A 19,095-nucleotide genomic window follows, 5' to 3' on the forward strand; every position below is an offset into this window, starting at 1 on the left:
TCTTAAAGAAAAACTAACAGGTCTGTGAGAGCCGGAATTCTTACTGGTTGGTAGGTGATCAAATACTTATGTCATGCAATAAAATGCAAATTAATTACTTAAAAATCATACAATGTGATTTTCTGGATTTTTGATTTTTTGATTTTAGATTCCTTCTCTCACAGTTGAAGTGTACCTATGATCAAAATTACAGACCTCTACATGCTTTGTAAGTAGGAAAACCTGCAAAATCGGCAGTGTATCAAATACTTGTTCTCCCCACTGTATAACATATATTTAAACTCACATTTCAGTATCTGACATAATGGTAGGCAACGTTTTAGGCTTTAAATTAGAGATGGACAATTTGTTAATTTGTTTTCAATTTCTAAGCCTTACTGAACAAAGAGCCGTTTGGGAGCCAAATGACGGCTCTTTTAGGTGAACGGAGCCAAATGATCCGGCTCACAGAAAAGACTCGGAATGCCCATTACTAGTATTCTGGTTTGTCACAGGGCTTGTTCATTCAACTAAGCATACTGAACAAAAATATAAATGCAACATGCAACAATTTCAACGATTTCACTGAGTTACAGTTCATATAAGGAAATCAGTCAATTGAAATAAATTAATTAGGCCCTAATCTGTGGATTTCACATGACTGGGCATAGGTCCACCCACTTGGGAGCGAGGCCCAACCAATCAAAATGAGTTTTTCCCCACAAAAGGGCTTTATTACAGACAGAAATATTCCTCCGTTTCATCAGCTGTCCAGGTGGCTAGTCTCAGACGACCCTGCAGGTAAATAAGCTGTATGTGGAGGTCTTGGGCTGGTGTGGTTACACGTGGTCTGTGGTTGTGAAGCCGGTTGGATGTACTGCCAAATTCTATAAAATGACATTGGAGGCAGCTTATGGTAGAGAAATTAACATTAAATTCTGTGGCAACAGCTTTGGTGGACATTCCTGCAGTCAGCATGCCAATTGGAAGAGTTACAGGGTGTGCTGAGTGGTGGTGTCCCGTCCTCCCAAGCCTTTGGCATGGTGCGGCTGGTTAGGCTGGCTGGGCGCAGGAGCAGATAGGGTCAAAGTAGTGGAATGGGGTATTGCATTTTTAATGAGTGTAGGGTTAGTTGGAAGGTTTTATTTATTTTTTGTTTTTCCCATTTTGTATCACAAATTATAATGGATATATATTATAGTCCAGATGGGGGCGGTAATGCAACATATTGGATGCCAACCACCGTTAAACCCAAAAGAAGAAGAAGCCCAGGAAGAAGGTCAGGCGCACGCGTGATGAAGGGAATGATGGTTGATAGGTAGCCAACGCATCAAGCTTGATGATAGCTATCGACTAGCGATCGATTTCCAACAGTTCACTAGAACTAATAGATCGTACGTCACTCATTTGTTGCTACTAGCACTGTAGCTAGCTTCCGTAGAACGACGCCCTGGAACATACAAAAATGCCGAACATTAAGATATTCAGCGGTAGCTCGCATCGGGAACTGTCTCACAAAATTGCCGACCGTCTTGGAATGGAACTCGGGAAGGTTGTCACCAAGAAATTCAGCAATCAAGAAACATGGTCAGTGTAAACTTTTAATGTATAGAATGCTGACCTGTTTAAATCTTATGTTCGAGAAATGTGTAAGAAACGTTATGTTAGCATGCTGCTTTTGATGCTGCCTCGCAAAGGTGCTTGGAACTTGTAGTTTATGTCACGCATAACTGGAGTTCATTTTGGCGCTCAGTTTGTTGGGCATAGGGCGAACTACATTTCAACTAATTTCTGAATATTGGGAGTGCTGACAACCCCTACAGGCTAGCAAAAGTGAAACTATTGTTTCTTGTAACTAATTGTGTAACACTGATGCATCAAGCTGTATACTTCTCATTCCGTGCTGTTGAGCACTTTGGTCATACAGTAGTTGTATTTTCACTGTACTTAGCCTACTCCGAAATCTTCTCTTGTCACTGCACTTCTAAGGCCCCTAGCCCTAAACACCTGTAGGCTGTGTTTTCGCTGTCTCATGATGATTATCCATCACAACTAGTGTCATGCTGTGTTAGCAGAGAGTGTTGTTTACCCTGTCTTCCACTTTCTCCCTCCCGAACACCCCCTCCCTCCCTCCCTCCCTCCCGATCCCCCCCCTCCCTCCCGATCCCCCCCCTCCCTCCCTCCCTCCCTCCCGATCCCCCCCCTCCCTCCCTCCCTCCCGATCCCCCCCTCTCCTTCCCCCTCCCTCCCTCTCCTTCCCTCCCCCTCCCTCCCTCTCCTTCCCTCCCTCCCTCCCTCCCGATCCCCCCCCCCCCCCTCCCTCTCCTTCCCTCCCTCCCTCCCTCCCTCTCCCCCCCTCCCTCCCTCTCCCCCCCTCCCTCCCTCTCCCCCCCTCCTCCCCTCTCTTTTCCCCTCCCCATTTGCTCGTCCCCTCTCCTCCTCACCCCTGGGCCCTAACAGTGTTGAGATCGGGGAGAGTGTGCGTGGAGAGGATGTCTACATCGTACAGAGCGGCTGTGGGGAGATCAATGATAATCTGATGGAGCTGCTGATTATGATCAATGCGTGTAAGATCGCCTCGGCCTCCCGGGTCACAGCGGTCATCCCCTGCTTCCCCTACGCACGGCAGGACAAGAAGGACAAGGTGGGGGTGAGGGACAGACATCTAGTTACTCTACTGTCACGCCGCCGACCATTAATACCACATCACCAGAGTTGGGTTCAATTCCAGTCAATTCAGAAAGTACCAAATTCCAATTCCACATTTTTATTTATTTATTAAAAAGCATTGGAATTTCACTGTACTTCCTGAATTGAAATGGAATTGACCCCAACCCTGCCATTATACCACATCAATGTCCAGTGTGACCCGACGACCCATGTTGCTGCCACTGACTGCATGGACAGACCCCAGCAGGCAGCCACAGCAGATGGATGGGACTGGGAGCATGCCTGGGTTTTGTTTTGATTTGATTTCTCTCCACTGATTTAAGTTAAACTGTGAACAGAGTGAGCAGTCACTGTGGCTTCTGTTTGTATTGTTACCGCCACCTGCCTGCCTCCATTCCTCTGATGGTTTATATCAGTGCATGTCCTTGTGCCCACAATATAATGTATTGCATGTACTATGTATCTGCCAAAAATATACTGTTATTAACTTTTTGTACAGTATCACTTTTCTTGGGCTTGAAGAAGCTGAGTAGTTTGAAGTTGTTGTACATGTGACTGTAGTTTAGAATAGCCTATCTGTTGCCCCATGTTGCTTAGGAAGGAAATGTAGTACGGACCAACTTTTAAGATGGAAGACTCAGCTCATATCATGTGATGTGAGTACAACAAATGAGGTGTGTGTGTGTGTGTTTCCTTGCAGAGTCGGGCGCCCATCTCAGCCAAGCTGGTGGCTAACATGTTGTCTGTGTCTGGGGCTGATCACATCATCACTATGGACCTCCACGCCTCACAGATCCAGGTCAGGAGCAGAGAGGGCACTGGGGTCTGGCAGTAGAGGTCAGGAGTAGGGAGGACACTGGGGTCTGGCAGTAGAGGTCAGGAGTAGGGAGGACACTGGGGTCTGGCAGTAGAGGTCAGGAGTAGGGAGGACACTGGGGTCTGGCAGTAGAGGTCAGGAGTAGGGAGGACACTGGGGTCTGGCAGTAGAGGTCAGGAGTAGGGAGGACACTGGGGTCTGGCAGTAGAGGTCAGGAGTAGGGAGGACACTGGGGTCTGGCAGTAGAGGTCAGGAGTAGGGAGGACACTGGGGTCTGGCAGTAGAGGTCAGGAGTAGGGAGGACACTGGGGTCTGGCAGTAGAGGTCAGGAGTAGGGAGGACACTGGGGTCTGGCAGTAGAGGTCAGGAGTAGGGAGGACACTGGGGTCTGGCAGTAGAGGTCAGGAGTAGGGAGGACACTGGGGTCTGGCAGTAGAGGTCAGGAGTAGGGAGGACACTGGGGTCTGGCAGTAGAGGTCAGGAGTAGGGAGGACACTGGGGTCTGGCAGTAGAGGTCAGGAGTAGGGAGGACACTAGGGTCTGGCAGTAGAGGTCAGGAGTAGGGAGGACACTGGGGTCTGGCAGTAGAGGTCAGGAGTAGGGAGGACACTGGGGTCTGGCAGTAGAGGTCAGGAGTAGGGAGGACACTAGGGTCTGGCAGTAGAGGTCAGGAGTAGGGAGGACACTGGGGTCTGGCAGTAGAGGTCAGGAGTAGGGAGGACACTGGGGTTTGGCAGTAGAGGACCAAACAGCCAGACTGTAGCGATACACTGAGTCCATCAAATGTAAATTCTTCTTTTGCTCCCTCCAATCCAACAGATGACACAATCAGCAAACACACACCACACATGGAGTTCTATAGGGGTTAAGTTACTTGCTCAAGGGCACAATGACTGGAGATGGCAGCCTCTGACTCCTGTCTGTGTGTCTCTGGTATCTCCAGGGTTTCTTTGACATCCCAGTGGATAACCTGTATGCTGAGCCTGCTGTACTGAAGTGGATCAAGGAGAACATCGCAGAGTGGAAGACCTGCACTATCGTCTCTCCAGACGCAGGGGGTGCCAAGAGGTGAGACAGGACAGAGTAGTCAAAAAGCTTTTGGTCGGAGGGCTTTTGGCCAAAATAAGAAATTTGATTCATCAGAGAAAGATGGAGATAGGAGAATGCTTGGAAAATATGGGAACCACTGTGTGCATGCTAGACAACTGCTTCAAAGCGCCACTACTGCTTCAAGGACATCAACTCTCTCTCTTACCTTAGGTGGTTTTACCCTTGAGCCATGTCTTTCTTTAACTCTGCCTTATCTGTGAAATGGACTTTAGATTCACACGTTTGTGTGTCTAACTGCTCCTTCACACTAACAAATCTTTAAGCGATAACAGTCGACCAACTGTTGTGCCTCTGTGACTTGGCTGGCTCTTAACACTGTGTATTATGTTCTGTGTGACAGAGTGACCTCCATAGCGGACAGGCTCAACGTGGACTTTGCTCTGATCCACAAAGAGAGAAAGAGGGCCAACGAGGTGGATCGCATGGTGCTGGTCGGGGACGTCACGGACCGGGTAGCCATCTTGGTGGATGACATGGCAGACACCTGTGGTACTATCTGTCACGCAGCCGACAAGTAAGTAAAGTCTCACCTTATGACCTTGACTAACCTTGACACATGTATCTATGCCCAGGCAATGGGTGTCTGGGCTGAATCTTAACCATACAAAAACAAACATTAATTATGATCCTATACATTAAAATGGATCTCTGATTTGACGTCAAGACCTTCGTATTACAGAGCTGTGGAAATAACCACCACTATTTCACATTTCACTTATCCTTCATCTAAATGAGAGTCCTTGCAGCAAAAGTCAGCGTATCCAAACAGGTAAATGTGGCGGCGCTATAATCCCAAACACAGTTTTTTAAGGAGATCCTGTCCCTTCACCCTTCAGGCTGATCTCAGCTGGTGCTACCAAGGTGTATGCCATCCTGACCCACGGTATCTTCTCTGGCCCGGCCATCTCCCGCATCAACAACGCCTGCTTCGAGGCTGTGGTCGTCACCAACACTATCCCTCAGGAGGAGAAGATGAAGACCTGTCCTAAAATACAGGTCAGGGGTCACAGCACTGTCCTTAGATACAGGTTAGGGGTCAAATGTTATATTACTGTCCTAAGATACAGGTCAGGGGTCAGAGGTTATAACATGGTTATTCACCTCAACATAAGTAGACTGTCATACTGTCCAATGTTAAGGTGGTTTAAGCTGAAATTCTATTGTTGCTACTGTGATGTTTAACAACTAAGACAACGGTAAATAGTCTGACATGTATCCGGATGTTTCCTGAACATTTATTATGTGTTATTAACCATCTGTTTCTCCTGTAGGTGATTGACATCTCTATGATCCTTGCGGAGGCCATCCGCAGGACCCACAACGGGGAATCTGTCTCCTACCTCTTTAGCCACGTCCCCTTGTAACACCACACACACTCCGCCACACACACACACTGCAACACACCACGTCACACACACACGCACACTGAGTCACCTGGGGCACTGTTCAGGAGGGCACAACACCACAGAACATTCAGATAGAACAGACATGGCCATCTCTCATGCAGAATAGGGGATTTGGGGAACAGATATGATTGTCTTTCAGGTAGAACAAGGAATGCAGAGTCAGCTCTTCATTCCATTTCTCTGCCCAGTATTCTGGAATGTTTCTCATCACTGAAGAGAATCCAGCCCTATGGTTCTGTTACTCCAAAACGAGGAAGAGGGGGAATGTTCTATACAAACACCAGGGTTGGGGTCAATTCCATTTCAATTCCTGTCAATTCAAGAAGTACACTGACATTCCATTTCCAATTCTCTTCAATGCTTTTCAATTAGGGAAATGTGGATTTGGAAGTAGGTTTACTTTCTGAATTGACTGAGTTTTAAATGGAATTGACCCCAACCCTGACAAACACCACCATTTATATTAGCATCACTCTGCTGCTATTGCTAACTAACCATGTCATAATTACAATTTGGATCAATGATTATTATCAATAATAATGACATGTTCATTTTGAGGCCCTCTCACCCCTAAACAGTGCTAGCATCCCAAATTGCACCCTTTTCCTACATAGTGAACTTCTTTTGACTAGTGCCATATGGGCCCTGGTCAAAAGTTGTGCACTACATGGGGAATAGGGTGCAATTTGGGACACGTCTATCAGGGACAAAAAAAGTCAGCTTTGATGATTTATTGTGAGTGGGTGAACTCACACACACAAGCCTCTAGCTAATGTGAACCGTCTCCCCTTTTCATAATAATGCTGTTACAATACTTCTACTATGTTACAAAAACAGGGTGAGAGATGGTTGGATGTTGACTGACTTCAGGTATTTTATTATTTTGGTTTCAATTCATTTTATCAGTTTGAAAGATGAGGCTCATAATGAGTTAAGTGAATGAGCTATAGTTGACAGTGTCACTGATGTTCCTCTGGGTGATTCACAACAGTCTGTAGAGACTTGAACTCTTTTAAAGGGGCAATCCAGGATTGGTACTTCTATTTTTGGCCTTAATGTATAAATGAATGATATATAGCCACTGATTCTTGTAGAATATAACTTATAAATGCCTCCTCCATGATCCTCATGATCTGCATCCCTACCTCTGTCTAGAAATTTGAGTGGGTATATTCCTCCAATCCCATTCCTCAGCTGTTGACCTGAACAAGTAGTGGGGTAAGCGCTTTTTCGAATCGCGGATTGCCCCTCTTAAGACTATTGGGAATCATTATTTCAGTGTGGGTGCAGAGGAGGCAGGTTTTGCTATTCGAGGTTGTCGTCTAGAAGCTGTTGGTTTTTAGCTCTGCAGGATGGAGCTTCCTAGAAAAGTCGATCTGCTATTTTTATTTTTATTGACTTTATTTTTTCAATAACATTTGTATAATAAACCTCGAAAGAGTGGTATCTGTCTGACTTTTAAAGTTTCATGTACAGTGGGAAAAAAAGTATTTAGTCAGCCACCAATTGTGCAAGTTCTCCCACTTAAAAAGATGAGAGGCCTGTAAATTTCATCATAGGTACACGTCAACTATGACAGACAAAATAAGATTTTTTTTCCAGAAAATCACATTGTAGGATTTTTTATGAATTTATTTGCAAATTATGGTGGAAAATAAGTATTTGGTCAATAACAAAAGTTTCTCAATACTTTGTTATATACCCTTTGTTGGCAATGACACCGGTCAAACGTTTTCTGTAAGTCTTCACAAGGTTTTCATACACTGTTGCTGGTATTTTGGCCCATTCCTCCATGCAGATCTCCTCTAGAGTAGTGATGTTTTGGGGCTGTCGCTGGGCAACACGGACTTTCAACTCCCTCCAAAGATTTTCTATGGGGTTGAGATCTGGAGACTGGCTAGGCCACTCCAGGACCTTGAAATGCTTCTTACGAAGCCACTCCTTCGTTGCCCGGGCGGTGTGTTTGGGATCATTGTCATGCTGAAAGACCCAGCCACGTTTCATCTTCAATGCCCTTGCTGATGGAAGGAGGTTTTCACTCAATCTCACGATACATGGCCCCATTCATTCTTTCCTTTACACGGATCAGTCGTCCTGGTCCATTTGCAGAAAAACAGCCCCAAAGCATGATGTTTCCACCCCCATGCTTCACAGTAGGTATGGTGTTCTTTGGATGCAACTCAGCATTCTTTGTCCTCCAAACACGACGAGTTGAGTTTTTACCAAAAAGTTATATTTTGGTTTCATCTGACCATATGACATTCTCCCAATCCTCTTCTGGATCATCCAAATGCACTCTAGCAAACTTCAGACGGGCCTGGACATGTACTGGCTTAAGCAGGGGGACACGTCTGGCACTGCAGGATTTGAGTCCCTGGCGGCGTAGTGTGTTACTGATGGTAGGCTTTGTTACTTTGGTCCCAGCTCTCTGCAGGTCATTCACTAGGTCCACCTGTGTGGTTCTGGGATTTTTGCTCACCGTTCTTGTGATCATTTTGACCCCACGGGGTGAGATCTTGCGTGGAGCCCCAGATCGAGGGAGATTATCAGTGGTCTTGTATGTCTTCCATTTCCTAATAATTGCTCCCACAGTTGATTTCTTCAAACCAAGCTGCTTACCTATTGCAGATTCAGTCTTCCCAGCCTGGTGCAGGTCTACAATTTTGTTTCTGGTGTCCTTTGACAGCTCTTTGGTCTTGGCCATAGTGGAGTTTGGAGTGTGACTGTTTGAGGTTGTGGACACGTCTTTTATACTGATAACAAGTTCAAACAGGTGCCATTAATACAGGTAACGAGTGGAGGACAGAGGAGCCTCTTAAAGAAGAAGTTACAGGTCTGTGAGAGCCAGAAATCTTGCTTGTTTGTAGGTGACCAAATACTTATTTTCCACCATAATTTGCAAATAAATTCATTAAAAATCCTACAATGTGATTTTCTGGATTTTTTTTCCTCAATTTGTCTGTCATAGTTGACGTGTACCTATGATGAAAATTACAGGCCTCTCTCATCTTTTTAAGTGGGAGAACTTGACTAAATACTTTTTTTCCCCACTGTATGTGCTTATATTCTGATTTTGTGTATGTTGACTTGACTTGTTTAGCATAAGGTGAATCAGTGCACCAAAATATCTGATGGCTGAATGTGATCTTATTAAAGAGATGGTGAAAACGAACGATGCCTGGATTCTGGCTGGTTTATTAGGTTATCCATATATCAAGGCTCTGCTGCTGGTAACATTCCAGTGACTATACAGGCTACAGATGCACAGTATGCTGTGTTTCATAACATTCTAACGGTATAGGCTAACTCATAATGACACGTTATCAGGGCTGTACACCCTTTAGTTGTCGGTGTAGTCTCATTGGAACCGCTGGGATAGCTCCAGCAGCCTCTTTAACTACGGAAGATTATTAGGGCCAATTGAAGAGCGAAAAATAAACAGCGACGTGTGGTACGTATATATTTTTTTGTTGCATAATATAACTTTTTTTTAAAGTGACAATATTTCGAGAATAAACTCAATTCAATTTCGAGAATAAAGTCTCAAGTTTTATTTCAAGATTCACATAGGGGATTTGGTTAAGTGCATGTCTCCCTGGTTCTCAAATGGCCATGTATCTAATGCACTCGTTCAAACAGGCGTCACTGCACACTCACGTTTATCAATCGAATTATCTAATAACTCGCATACGCATGCACACACACACCAAGTTTCCCACCTGGCAATTTCAGACTATAGGCATAAACTCTTCTAACGGCCATGGTGCCTTATGAGCACAAACAAACACTTTATTGGCACTGTCATTGAATGGGAAGAGAACTGGGGTTGAGTCCCTGGCAGTCTGCCCTCCGAATTCGCTTCAACGTTCTGCTGCGTAGTGTTAAGTTGCGTCAATTCAAATCTGGTATTTGGGACAAAAGAGGTCAACACGACTTCTAAGATATACTAGTATTTTAATTAATGCAAAACCTTCAATGGTAAATATGATGTTCGTATATACGGGTCCACTGAAATACCACGCAGGGCACTCAGAGAACTAAACCATTGTTTACAGGTTCTTTCTCAAATACTCTGACAGAGAGTTCCCACCTCTTCTGTTGTCCAATCAGAGTAAAGGACTGAGTGTGGTTTAGACTTTACTCAGCCAATCCGTTGGCGCACGGGTTGGTCCCAACCCCTCGGCGCTCCATTTGTTGCACACTGTTGCCAGGCATAAGTTTATCATAACAACCTGTGGAGTTAGCACTTTTTTTGCAGTACCCATGTCCTTGGAAGGTTCACAGATCACAAAGAAGCAGTGTTTGTATCTGTGAGAAATACAAGTCTTATCTATAAGAAATACAAGTTTTATCTCATCCTAGCCCCTAACGTTCCTCACATGAATCACAGCCTGTTATGTGAAACAATTTATATCAGTATAGCACACCCATGGTCATCATTAATGCATTCCTTCTAAGTTATTCATCACATACAGATCCAATTATGAGAAAAATAGAACCCAACAGTAGCCTAGCCGAACACCTTGCAAAAAAAGTCTGTGCATAATGGAAACTATTAACGACCTTATCCATGGTGCTTTAATATAACAGTAGTATTTCCGCCATATGGCAACTATCCTTCCAACGACTATAGGCTAGTAGGCTACGTGCGCACACCCAATAAAACGAATTATCTTGGGATCCTGGAGACCGGGGGCTATGCGTGTGTGTCCCATGTCAAGCTGCTCTCCAAATTCGCTACAACACTGCTATTTTGCAGTGCATTATAAACCTATAGCGCCCAGTATATTGAGTACCCTAACCTGTAGGCTAATCGTACATTACAGTGGGCAAGTGAAAGTAAAGCATAGGCCTATCCAACGCTGAGGGAAGTAAGAAAAATGGAGCAGGGGTTTTACGCAAGTGTCTGTATGAGGAGAAGCAACTCAAGGGACCACTCCTACACGCGCAAACCAGCTAATCTGAGGCGCCGTTTGAATATATTCATGGTTGCATTCTCCCTTTCTTGAAATAATAATTGATCTAGACTGAACAAAAATATAAACGCAACATCCAAGAATTTCTACGATTTTACTGAGTTACAGTTCATTTAAGGAAATCAGTCAATTGAAATAAATGCATTAGGCCCTAGCCTATGGATTTCACATGACTGGGAATACAGATATGCATATGTTGGTAACAGATACCTTTAAAAAATATATATATAAAAAAGGAAGTGTCATGGATCAGAAAACCAGTCAGTATCTGGTGTGATCACCATTTGCCTCCTCATGCAGCTTGACACATCTCCTTCTGCATAGAGTTGATCAGGCTGTTGATTGTGGCCTGTGGAATGTTGTCCTACTCCTCTTCAATGTCTGTGCGAAGTTGCTGGATATTGGCGGCAACTGGAACACACTGTTGGATACGTTGATCCAGAGCATCCCAAACATGCTAAATGGGTGGCATGTCTGGTGAGTATGCAAGCCATGGAAGAACTGGAACATTTTCATCTCCCAGGAATTGTGTTCAGACCCTTGCAACATGGGGCCATGCATTATCATGCTGAAACATGAGGTGATGGCGGTGGATGAATGGCAGACAATGGGCCTCAGGATCTCGTCATGGTATCTCTGTGCATTCAAATTGCCATCGATGAAATGCTATTGTGTTTGTTGTCCGCAGCTTATGCCTGCGCATACCATAACCCCACCGCCACCATGGGGCACTCTGTGCACAACGTTGACATCAGCAAACCACTCGCCACACTGTCTGCCATATGCCCGGCACAGTTGAAACCTGGATTCATCTGTGAAGAGCACACTTCTCCAGTGTGCCAGTGGCCATCGAAGGTGAGCATTTTCCCACTGAAGCCGGTTAAAACGCCGAACTGCAGTCAGGTCAAGACCCTGGTGAGGACGATAAGCACTCAGATGAGCTTCCATGAGACGGTTTCTAATAGTTTGTTTAGAAATTCTTCAGTTGTACAAACCCACAGTTTCATCAGCTGTCCAGATGGCTGGTCTCAGATGATCCCACAGCTGAAGAAGCCGGATGTGGCGGTCCTGGGCTGGCGTGGTTACACGTGGTCTGCGGTTGTGAGGCCGGTTGGACTTACTGCCAAATTCATATGTTAGAGAAATGAACATTACATTCTCTGGCAACAGCTCTGGTGGACATTCCTGCAGTCAGCATGCCAATTGCACGCTCCCTCAAAACTTGAGACATCTGTGGCATTGTGTTGTTTGACAAAACTGCATATTTTAGAGTGACCTTTTATTGTCCCCAGCACAAGGTGCACCTGTGTAATGATCATGCTGTTTAATCAGCTTCTTGATATGCCACACCTGTCAGGTGGATGGATTATCTTGGCAAATGAGAAATGCTCACTAACAGGGATGTAAACAAATATGTGCACAAAAGTTGAGAGAAATAAGGTTTTTGTGCATATGGAACATTTCTGGGATCTTTTATTTCAGCTCATGAAACATGGGACCAACAACTGACATGTTGCGTTTATATTTTTCTTCAGTATAAATATAGGCCTATTAGGCTATAAAGAAATCATCACTGATGATGACATGACTTGGTTAGCCCAGCGTAATATCTCCTTTCATTCCTCCCATGGTCTTCAAGGATGGGAGGAATGAATGAAGGACGCATAGGTTATCCCAAAACATGCTTTGTTCCATGTCTTTTATTTATTAAATCATCACCCTGTACTTGCTTTCTCTGTCGAACCGAGATCGTTACATTTCCTTGTTACTAAAGTAAATTCTAAAGTATAGTTTCACCAGGTCTTCTAACTGCAGGCATTTCAACAGTGGCGCGCACAGCAACAGGGAGCCATTGAGACATGCAGTTGACCCAATCCCCCTACTTTAATCTTGAACTATAACTGCGACTATATTCTCAACATTTAGACTTGATTCTCAAAATTACATTTCGAGTATATTCTCGAAATATTGCCACTTTTTAAGTACATCTCTTCGCTTGGCCCTAATACTTAAGCGATCAGCCGACAATTTCCTGTCTTCAGTGATAAACGCTCCCTGCACGACATTGATTGATAGGTGATGCTGTCCAATCGACGGAGACCGGTCGAAGAAATCCATCCAATGGTAATTATAGGAGGGGCGAGAAACAACCGGCAATGACCATAGAAGCGCTCCCCACACCGTTAATTCCTGTCGGTTTTATAATGAATTATTCTTAACCCGATACAACACACATTTATTTAGTTGATATTTTCCAATTGTTATTTCAGGCTTGGTTGTTTTGCCTGCCAGCTGAAAATATGCGTGGCCGCATACAGATAAGGGCGTGATGTAGGCAAGGGTTGCTTTCATTTCGCTCGTGCATCGAAACACAGGTAATTTCTTGTAAACGCTTGCGACGGATTGGCAAACTGCAGATCGATACCCGACTAGGCTATATATATATATAACGACAATCATCTGTAGGCTAAACAATCGTTTTCGGTGTTCTGGTAAGTAGGCTAAAATGTATTCTTTAAACTGTTGCTCATTAAACAAAAATCATTTTCTTAGGTGTAATTAATCGTAGAAGTGATTCATTAGGGCATATAGCTGATGAGCAAGTTTAATAGTAGTTGATACATTTTGGTTGGTTGACAGTTGTTTTTTTCCACAAGCTGTTATTATTCTAAAGGGATTGTTGAATATTGCAGTGTTATCAAGAGTTTATGCATGTGTTTATTATTCATAGATTAGAGTATTATTATAGGCTATATTTTTATGATTGTATTGTCCATTTAACTAGTCTGCATCCATCTGTCTGTATCCACCCTCTCTTCAATATGGTGCGTCTTGTTCTCACATCTTGTCCTCTCAGTGATGAGGCGTGGTCCTGGAGATAACCATGATGACCAAGTCCTCAGGAAGGACACTATGATTAGGCTCCCCAGTTTCCTCCATGGTGGAACTTCCAGCCTGGTGTCCACTCTCACCACCATCGCCACCTTCCCCATCTACAAGACTGTGTTCCGCCAGCAGCTTCACAGCACCGTAGTCAGACAGGCTATAGGCCAACTCAGGAAGGAGGGTTTCCTGAAGCTCTACAGGGGGGTGGTGCCCCCTCTACTGATGAGAACCCTGAACGGGGCGCTAGTTTTCGGGATACATGACACCTTCCTCCACCGTCTCTCCTCCTTCACCAACCCCTGCAGCGTCACCCCTCTCTCCGTGTTACCAGCTGTGGCCGGGCTCGGCACAGGCGTGGTGGAGGCCTTGGTGTTCACGCCATTTGAGCGTGTGCAGAATGTGTTGCAGAACGGGGGCAATGACCGCAGCCTGCCCACGCTGAAGAGCGTGCTGGCCCGTCTGGGGGCAGAGAGGCTGGGGATGGGGTACTACAGAGCCTTCATCCCCATACTGGCCCGTAACACCCTGGGAAGCTGCATCTACTTCGGCCTGAAGGACCCCTTCAGTGCTGCTCTGAGGGAGAAGGGGCTTCCTCCTATGGCCTCATCCTTCCTGTCAGGAATGGTGATCAGCTCCATGGTGATCAACCTGCCCCTGTATCCTCTGTCTGTGCTGGTGGTCAACATGCAGGCTGAGGTGGTGGGTGAGGCAGCGGGGGTGAGGGGGAGCTGGAAGGCCCTGTGGGAAGGTCGGCTGAAGAGGAGCGTCCCCCTGCTGTACCGCGGAGGTTCCCTGGTTATCCTCAGGGGCTGTATCAGCTGGGGAATCACCACAGCCATCTATGACCAGCTGCAGAGACGCTCCGCACACTGAAACACGACACCTCATTGCTCCATTCCAGACAAGGTTTGCGTCACAAATGGCACCCAATTCCCTTTGTAGTGCACTACCTTTAGGGCCTTGGTCAAAAGTAGTGCATTACATAGGGAATAGGGTGCAATTTGGCAGGAAGAACCTCATAGGGCGTATGTCAATAGTCTAAGGTGGCTCCTTTCTCCGGATCGCTTTTCCTTAGTCTGCCCTGGTGTGAAACCTGAGTGGAGGATGTGCAACCTGATAGGGATGCACCATATTGCACACTTCCGCTAGAAATTATGAGCAGATAAGTGAAGATGAAAGGAGCTGAGGAGAGGAGGACATTTTTGACTATTGAAACGTGCCCTTGGTGATGACCGCTGATGTCCTATGGGAGCTGTTCTGTTCAGGAATGCAGCATGTTCTCAAGAATGGTCCAGCAGCTGCAGCTGTGCACCACTGTATTAGTCAGGCCATACACATTTTATTAAATGTTTAAAAAGTGAACAGTAAAACTTTTAATTTTACAGGTTTTTATTTTATTTGTATGGCCTCAGTCATCAATAGTGTCTCTCTGATATCAGGTTTTATGAGCCAAAGATTACTGTGCAATGATGTTCAAAGGTTCTATTTCCTTCAGATGCCTCACTGTTTCCTATTTTTTAAAGTCATGAATGAATCGAAGCCTAGGAGATCCATTTATGTTCAAGGTGCTCTACCAAGGTTCGTCAAGATGGACTTGATAATATTTAAATGAACAACTGCATATGAATCAAATAAGATATGTATCACTCAGTATAGGCTTACCTTTCTATTGTCTTGTACTTGGATATCATTACCAACTTCAGTTTCTCACAAAATGGACTATAAGGATATCAACTCTGAGAGGAATACTTGAATGATAATCTTTTGACGTCAGAGAACATATCCCAGACTCTGTACTACTATACAATGTTGCATTATGATGTGTACTGAACAAAAATATAAACGCAACATGCAACAATTTCAACGATTTTACTGAGTTACAGTTCATATAAAGAAATCAGTCAATTGAAGTAAATAAATTAGGCCCTAATCTATGAATTTCACATGAATGGGCAGGGGCGCAGCAATGGGAGGGCATAGGTCCACCCACTGGGGAGCCAGGCCCAGCCAGTCAGAATGAATTTTTCCCCACAAAAGGGCTTTATTACAGACAGAAATACTCCTCAGTCTGCGGTTGTGAGGCCGGTGGAAGCGCAGCAATGAGAGGGCATTTTTTTAATTATTTTTTTATTTAACCTTTATTTAACCAGGTAAGCCAGTTGAGAACAAGTTCTCATTTACAACTGCGACCTGGCCAAGATAAAGCAAAGCAGTGCGACAAAAACAACAACACAGTGTTACATATGGGGTAAAACAAAACATAAAGTCAAAAATACAACAGAAAATATATATACAGTGTGTGCAAATGTAGCAAGTAATGGAGGTAAGGCAATAAATAGGCTATAGTGCAAAATAATTACAATTAGTATTAACACTGGAATGATAGATGTGCAAGAGATGATGTGCAAATAGAGATACTGGGGTGCAAATGAGCAAAATAAATAACAATATGGGGATGAGTTAGTTGGGTGGGCTAATTTCAAATGGGCTGTGTACAGGTAAGGTGCTCTGACAACTGATGCTTAAAGTTAGTGAGGGAGATAAGAGTCTCCAGCTTCAGAGATCTTTGCAATTCGTTCCAGTCATTGGCAGCAGAGAACTGGAAGGAATGGCGGCCAAAGGATGTGTTTGGCTTTGGGGATGACGAGTGAGATATACCTGCTGGAGCGCATACTACGGGTGGGTGTTGCTATGGTGACCAGTGAGCTAAGATAAGGCGGGGATTTGCCTAGCAGTGATTTATAGATGGCCTGGAGCCAGTGGGTTTGGCGACGAATAAGTAGTGAGGACCAGCCAACAAGAGCGTACAGGTCACAGTGGTGGGTAGTATATGGGGCTTTGGTGACAAAACGGATGGCACTGTGATAGACTACATCCAATTTGCTGAGTAGAGTGTTGGAGGCTATTTTGTAAATGACATCGCCGAAGTCAAGGATCGGTAGGATAGTCAGTTTTACGAGGGCATGTTTAGCAGCATGAGTGAAGGAGGCTTTGTTGCGAAATAGGAAGCCGATTCTAGATTTAACTTTTGATTGGAGATTCTTAATGTGAGTCTGGAAGGAGAGTTTACAGTCTAACCAGACACCTAGGTATTTGTAGTTGTCCACATACTCTAGGTCAGACCCGTCGAGAGTAGTGATTCTAGTCAGGTGGGCGGGTGCCAGCAGCGTTCGATTGAACAGCATGCATTTAGTTTTACTAGTGTTTAAGAGCAGTTGGAGGCTACTGAAGGAGTGTTATATGGCATTGAAGCTCGTTTGGAGGTTTGTTAACACAGTGTCCAATGAAGGGCCAGATGTATACAAAATGGTGTCGTCTGCGTAGAGGTGGATCTGAGAGTCACCAGCAGCAAGAGCGACATCATTGATATATACGGAGAAAAGAGTCGGCCCAAGAATTGAACCCTGTGGCACCCCCATAGAGACTGCCATAGGTCCAGACAACAGGCCCTCCGATTTGACACATTGAACTCTATCTGAGAAGTAGTTGGTGAACCAGGCGAGGCAGTCATTTGAGAAACCAAGGCTATTTAGTCTGCCAATAAGAATGCGGTGGTTGACAGAGTCGAAAGCCTTGGCCAGGTCGATGAAGACGGCTGCACAGTACTGTCTATTATCGATCGCGGTTATAATATCGTTTAGGACCTTGAGCGTGGCTGAGGTGCACCCATGACCAGCTCGGAAACCGGATTGCATAGCGGAGAAGGTACGGTGGGATTCGAAATGGTCGGTGATCTGTTTGTTAACTTGGCTTCCAAAAACGTTCGAAAGGCAGGGCAGGATGGATATAGGTCTGTAACAGTTTGGATCTAGAGTGTCACCCCCTTTGAAGAGGGGGATGACCGCGGCAGCTTTCCAATCTCTGGGGATCTCAGACGTTACGAAAGAGAGGTTGAACAGGCTAGTAATAGGGGTTGCGACAATTTCGGCGGCTAGTTTTAGAAAGAAAGGGTCCAGATTGTCTAGCCCAGATGATTTGTAGGGGTCCAGATTTTGCAGCTCTTTCAGAACATCAGCTGTCTGATTTTGTGTGAAGGAGAAGCAGGGGGGGGGGGATTCTTTATTGAGAGGTAAAAAAAAAAAAAAAAGTCTGTAGGCTAGGGTGGAACTAGTTAGTAAAATTAAGTAGTTTTATTTTTAGGTTGTCATAGGGAGCTACCAAAATAAATAAGGCCTGGCCATTTTTGTTTGTTTATTGTTTTACTATATGGTGTTCGAATAACCACAAACAAACTACTTAGTATGAAATGTTAGTTGTATAGGATTTATATTTCTATTTGGGGTTTTTGATGGGATGGAAGTGAAATAACTTATAGGGGCATACACATGTAATTTGGGTTTTATTTACTGAGGGATAAGTAAATATGTGTGATTTATTTTGAAAAGAGCTGTACTAAGGACTTACAACATTTATGAAAACTCTTGATGGTTGTTAGGAGTAGTATACTATTGGATGAAACAATTCATTGAATGATTTCAATGACCTCTGAAATCTGTCCTGGCTTTATAGTGCGACCTGATCACCCGCACTATGAATTCTAGAGGCATGCTGAATTAGGGGGTTAGATAAAATAAGGATAATTGTGAAGAAGTTTATAATTTGGAAAAAATCCTATATATAAATTAGTCGAAACAGGACAAGGATGAAGTGAGAGAGTTAGTCCTGAAAGAGAGGTAATCCTTGAATAGTGTTATGGGATACAGTTAAGTAAAGATATGCTCAAGGGTTGTCATTTTCAGTTTAGTTATTATTTTTGGTTTAATAGGCAATGTTGTTGTTGTTTTGTTTTTTGAACACATGAATCACGATGTGATGCATGTGTCCAAGGGGGGAAGTTGGGCTTACAGAGGTTTTAATGTTTTATTATGGTTTTGTGGGGAAGTATGCAAGGTGTATTAAGGATATGAGCAGTAGTAATAATGTGTTATGGGTTAGGTTAAATCATTTTTGTTTTTGTGATAGGAGGCATGGTGTAGAGGTGGTCTGTCTATGAGATAAGTGAACTACAACAAGCTGGAAGCAGGTGTGCTTCATAATCTCAAGGCTTCTCTAGACGGATGAGAGGACATGAGTAGCATACTGTGTCTCACCTAACCTAACAATGTTCTTAAGATTTTATTTTCATGGGTGAAGATAACTATGCCCAACTGAGTAGGATAATCTGAGTATTTTCTGTGCCCTGGAGACTATGTGATGGCAAAAGACTACAGAAGAAAGAGCTGGAAAGACCCTATGTGGAGGGGCCTGTACC

At 44.4% G+C, this 19,095-nt stretch overlaps 2 protein-coding genes across 3 annotated transcripts; both read left to right on the forward strand.

Moving 5' to 3' along the window:
* Positions 1-1,332: 1,332 nt before the first annotated feature.
* On the forward strand, positions 1,333-6,556 carry LOC311107511 (ribose-phosphate pyrophosphokinase 1-like). 2 transcript variants are annotated; one of them, XM_084150009.1, is made up of 7 exons: positions 1,333-1,566; positions 2,440-2,629; positions 3,350-3,448; positions 4,410-4,534; positions 4,917-5,090; positions 5,413-5,572; positions 5,848-6,556. In XM_084150009.1, exons 1-7 carry the CDS (start codon positions 1,445-1,447, stop codon positions 5,938-5,940), a joined length of 963 nt encoding a protein of 320 aa, XP_084006135.1. In that variant the 5' UTR covers positions 1,333-1,444; the 3' UTR covers positions 5,941-6,556. The 2 variants fall into 2 exon arrangements, with proteins under 2 accessions (XP_084006135.1, XP_084006136.1); XM_084150010.1 differs by having other exon boundaries at positions 2,440-2,623.
* Positions 6,557-13,327: 6,771 nt separating this feature from the next.
* Positions 13,328-15,697, forward strand: LOC311107512 (solute carrier family 25 member 53-like). Its single transcript, XM_084150011.1, has 2 exons — positions 13,328-13,450; positions 13,816-15,697. Exon 2 carries the CDS (start codon positions 13,818-13,820, stop codon positions 14,715-14,717), a length of 900 nt encoding a protein of 299 aa, XP_084006137.1. The 5' UTR covers positions 13,328-13,450; positions 13,816-13,817; the 3' UTR covers positions 14,718-15,697.
* Positions 15,698-19,095: the final 3,398 nt, after the last annotated feature.

Source organism: Coregonus lavaretus (genome assembly GCF_964263955.1).
Source record: "Coregonus lavaretus genome assembly, chromosome: 32".
NCBI lineage: Eukaryota > Metazoa > Chordata > Actinopteri > Salmoniformes > Salmonidae > Coregonus > Coregonus lavaretus.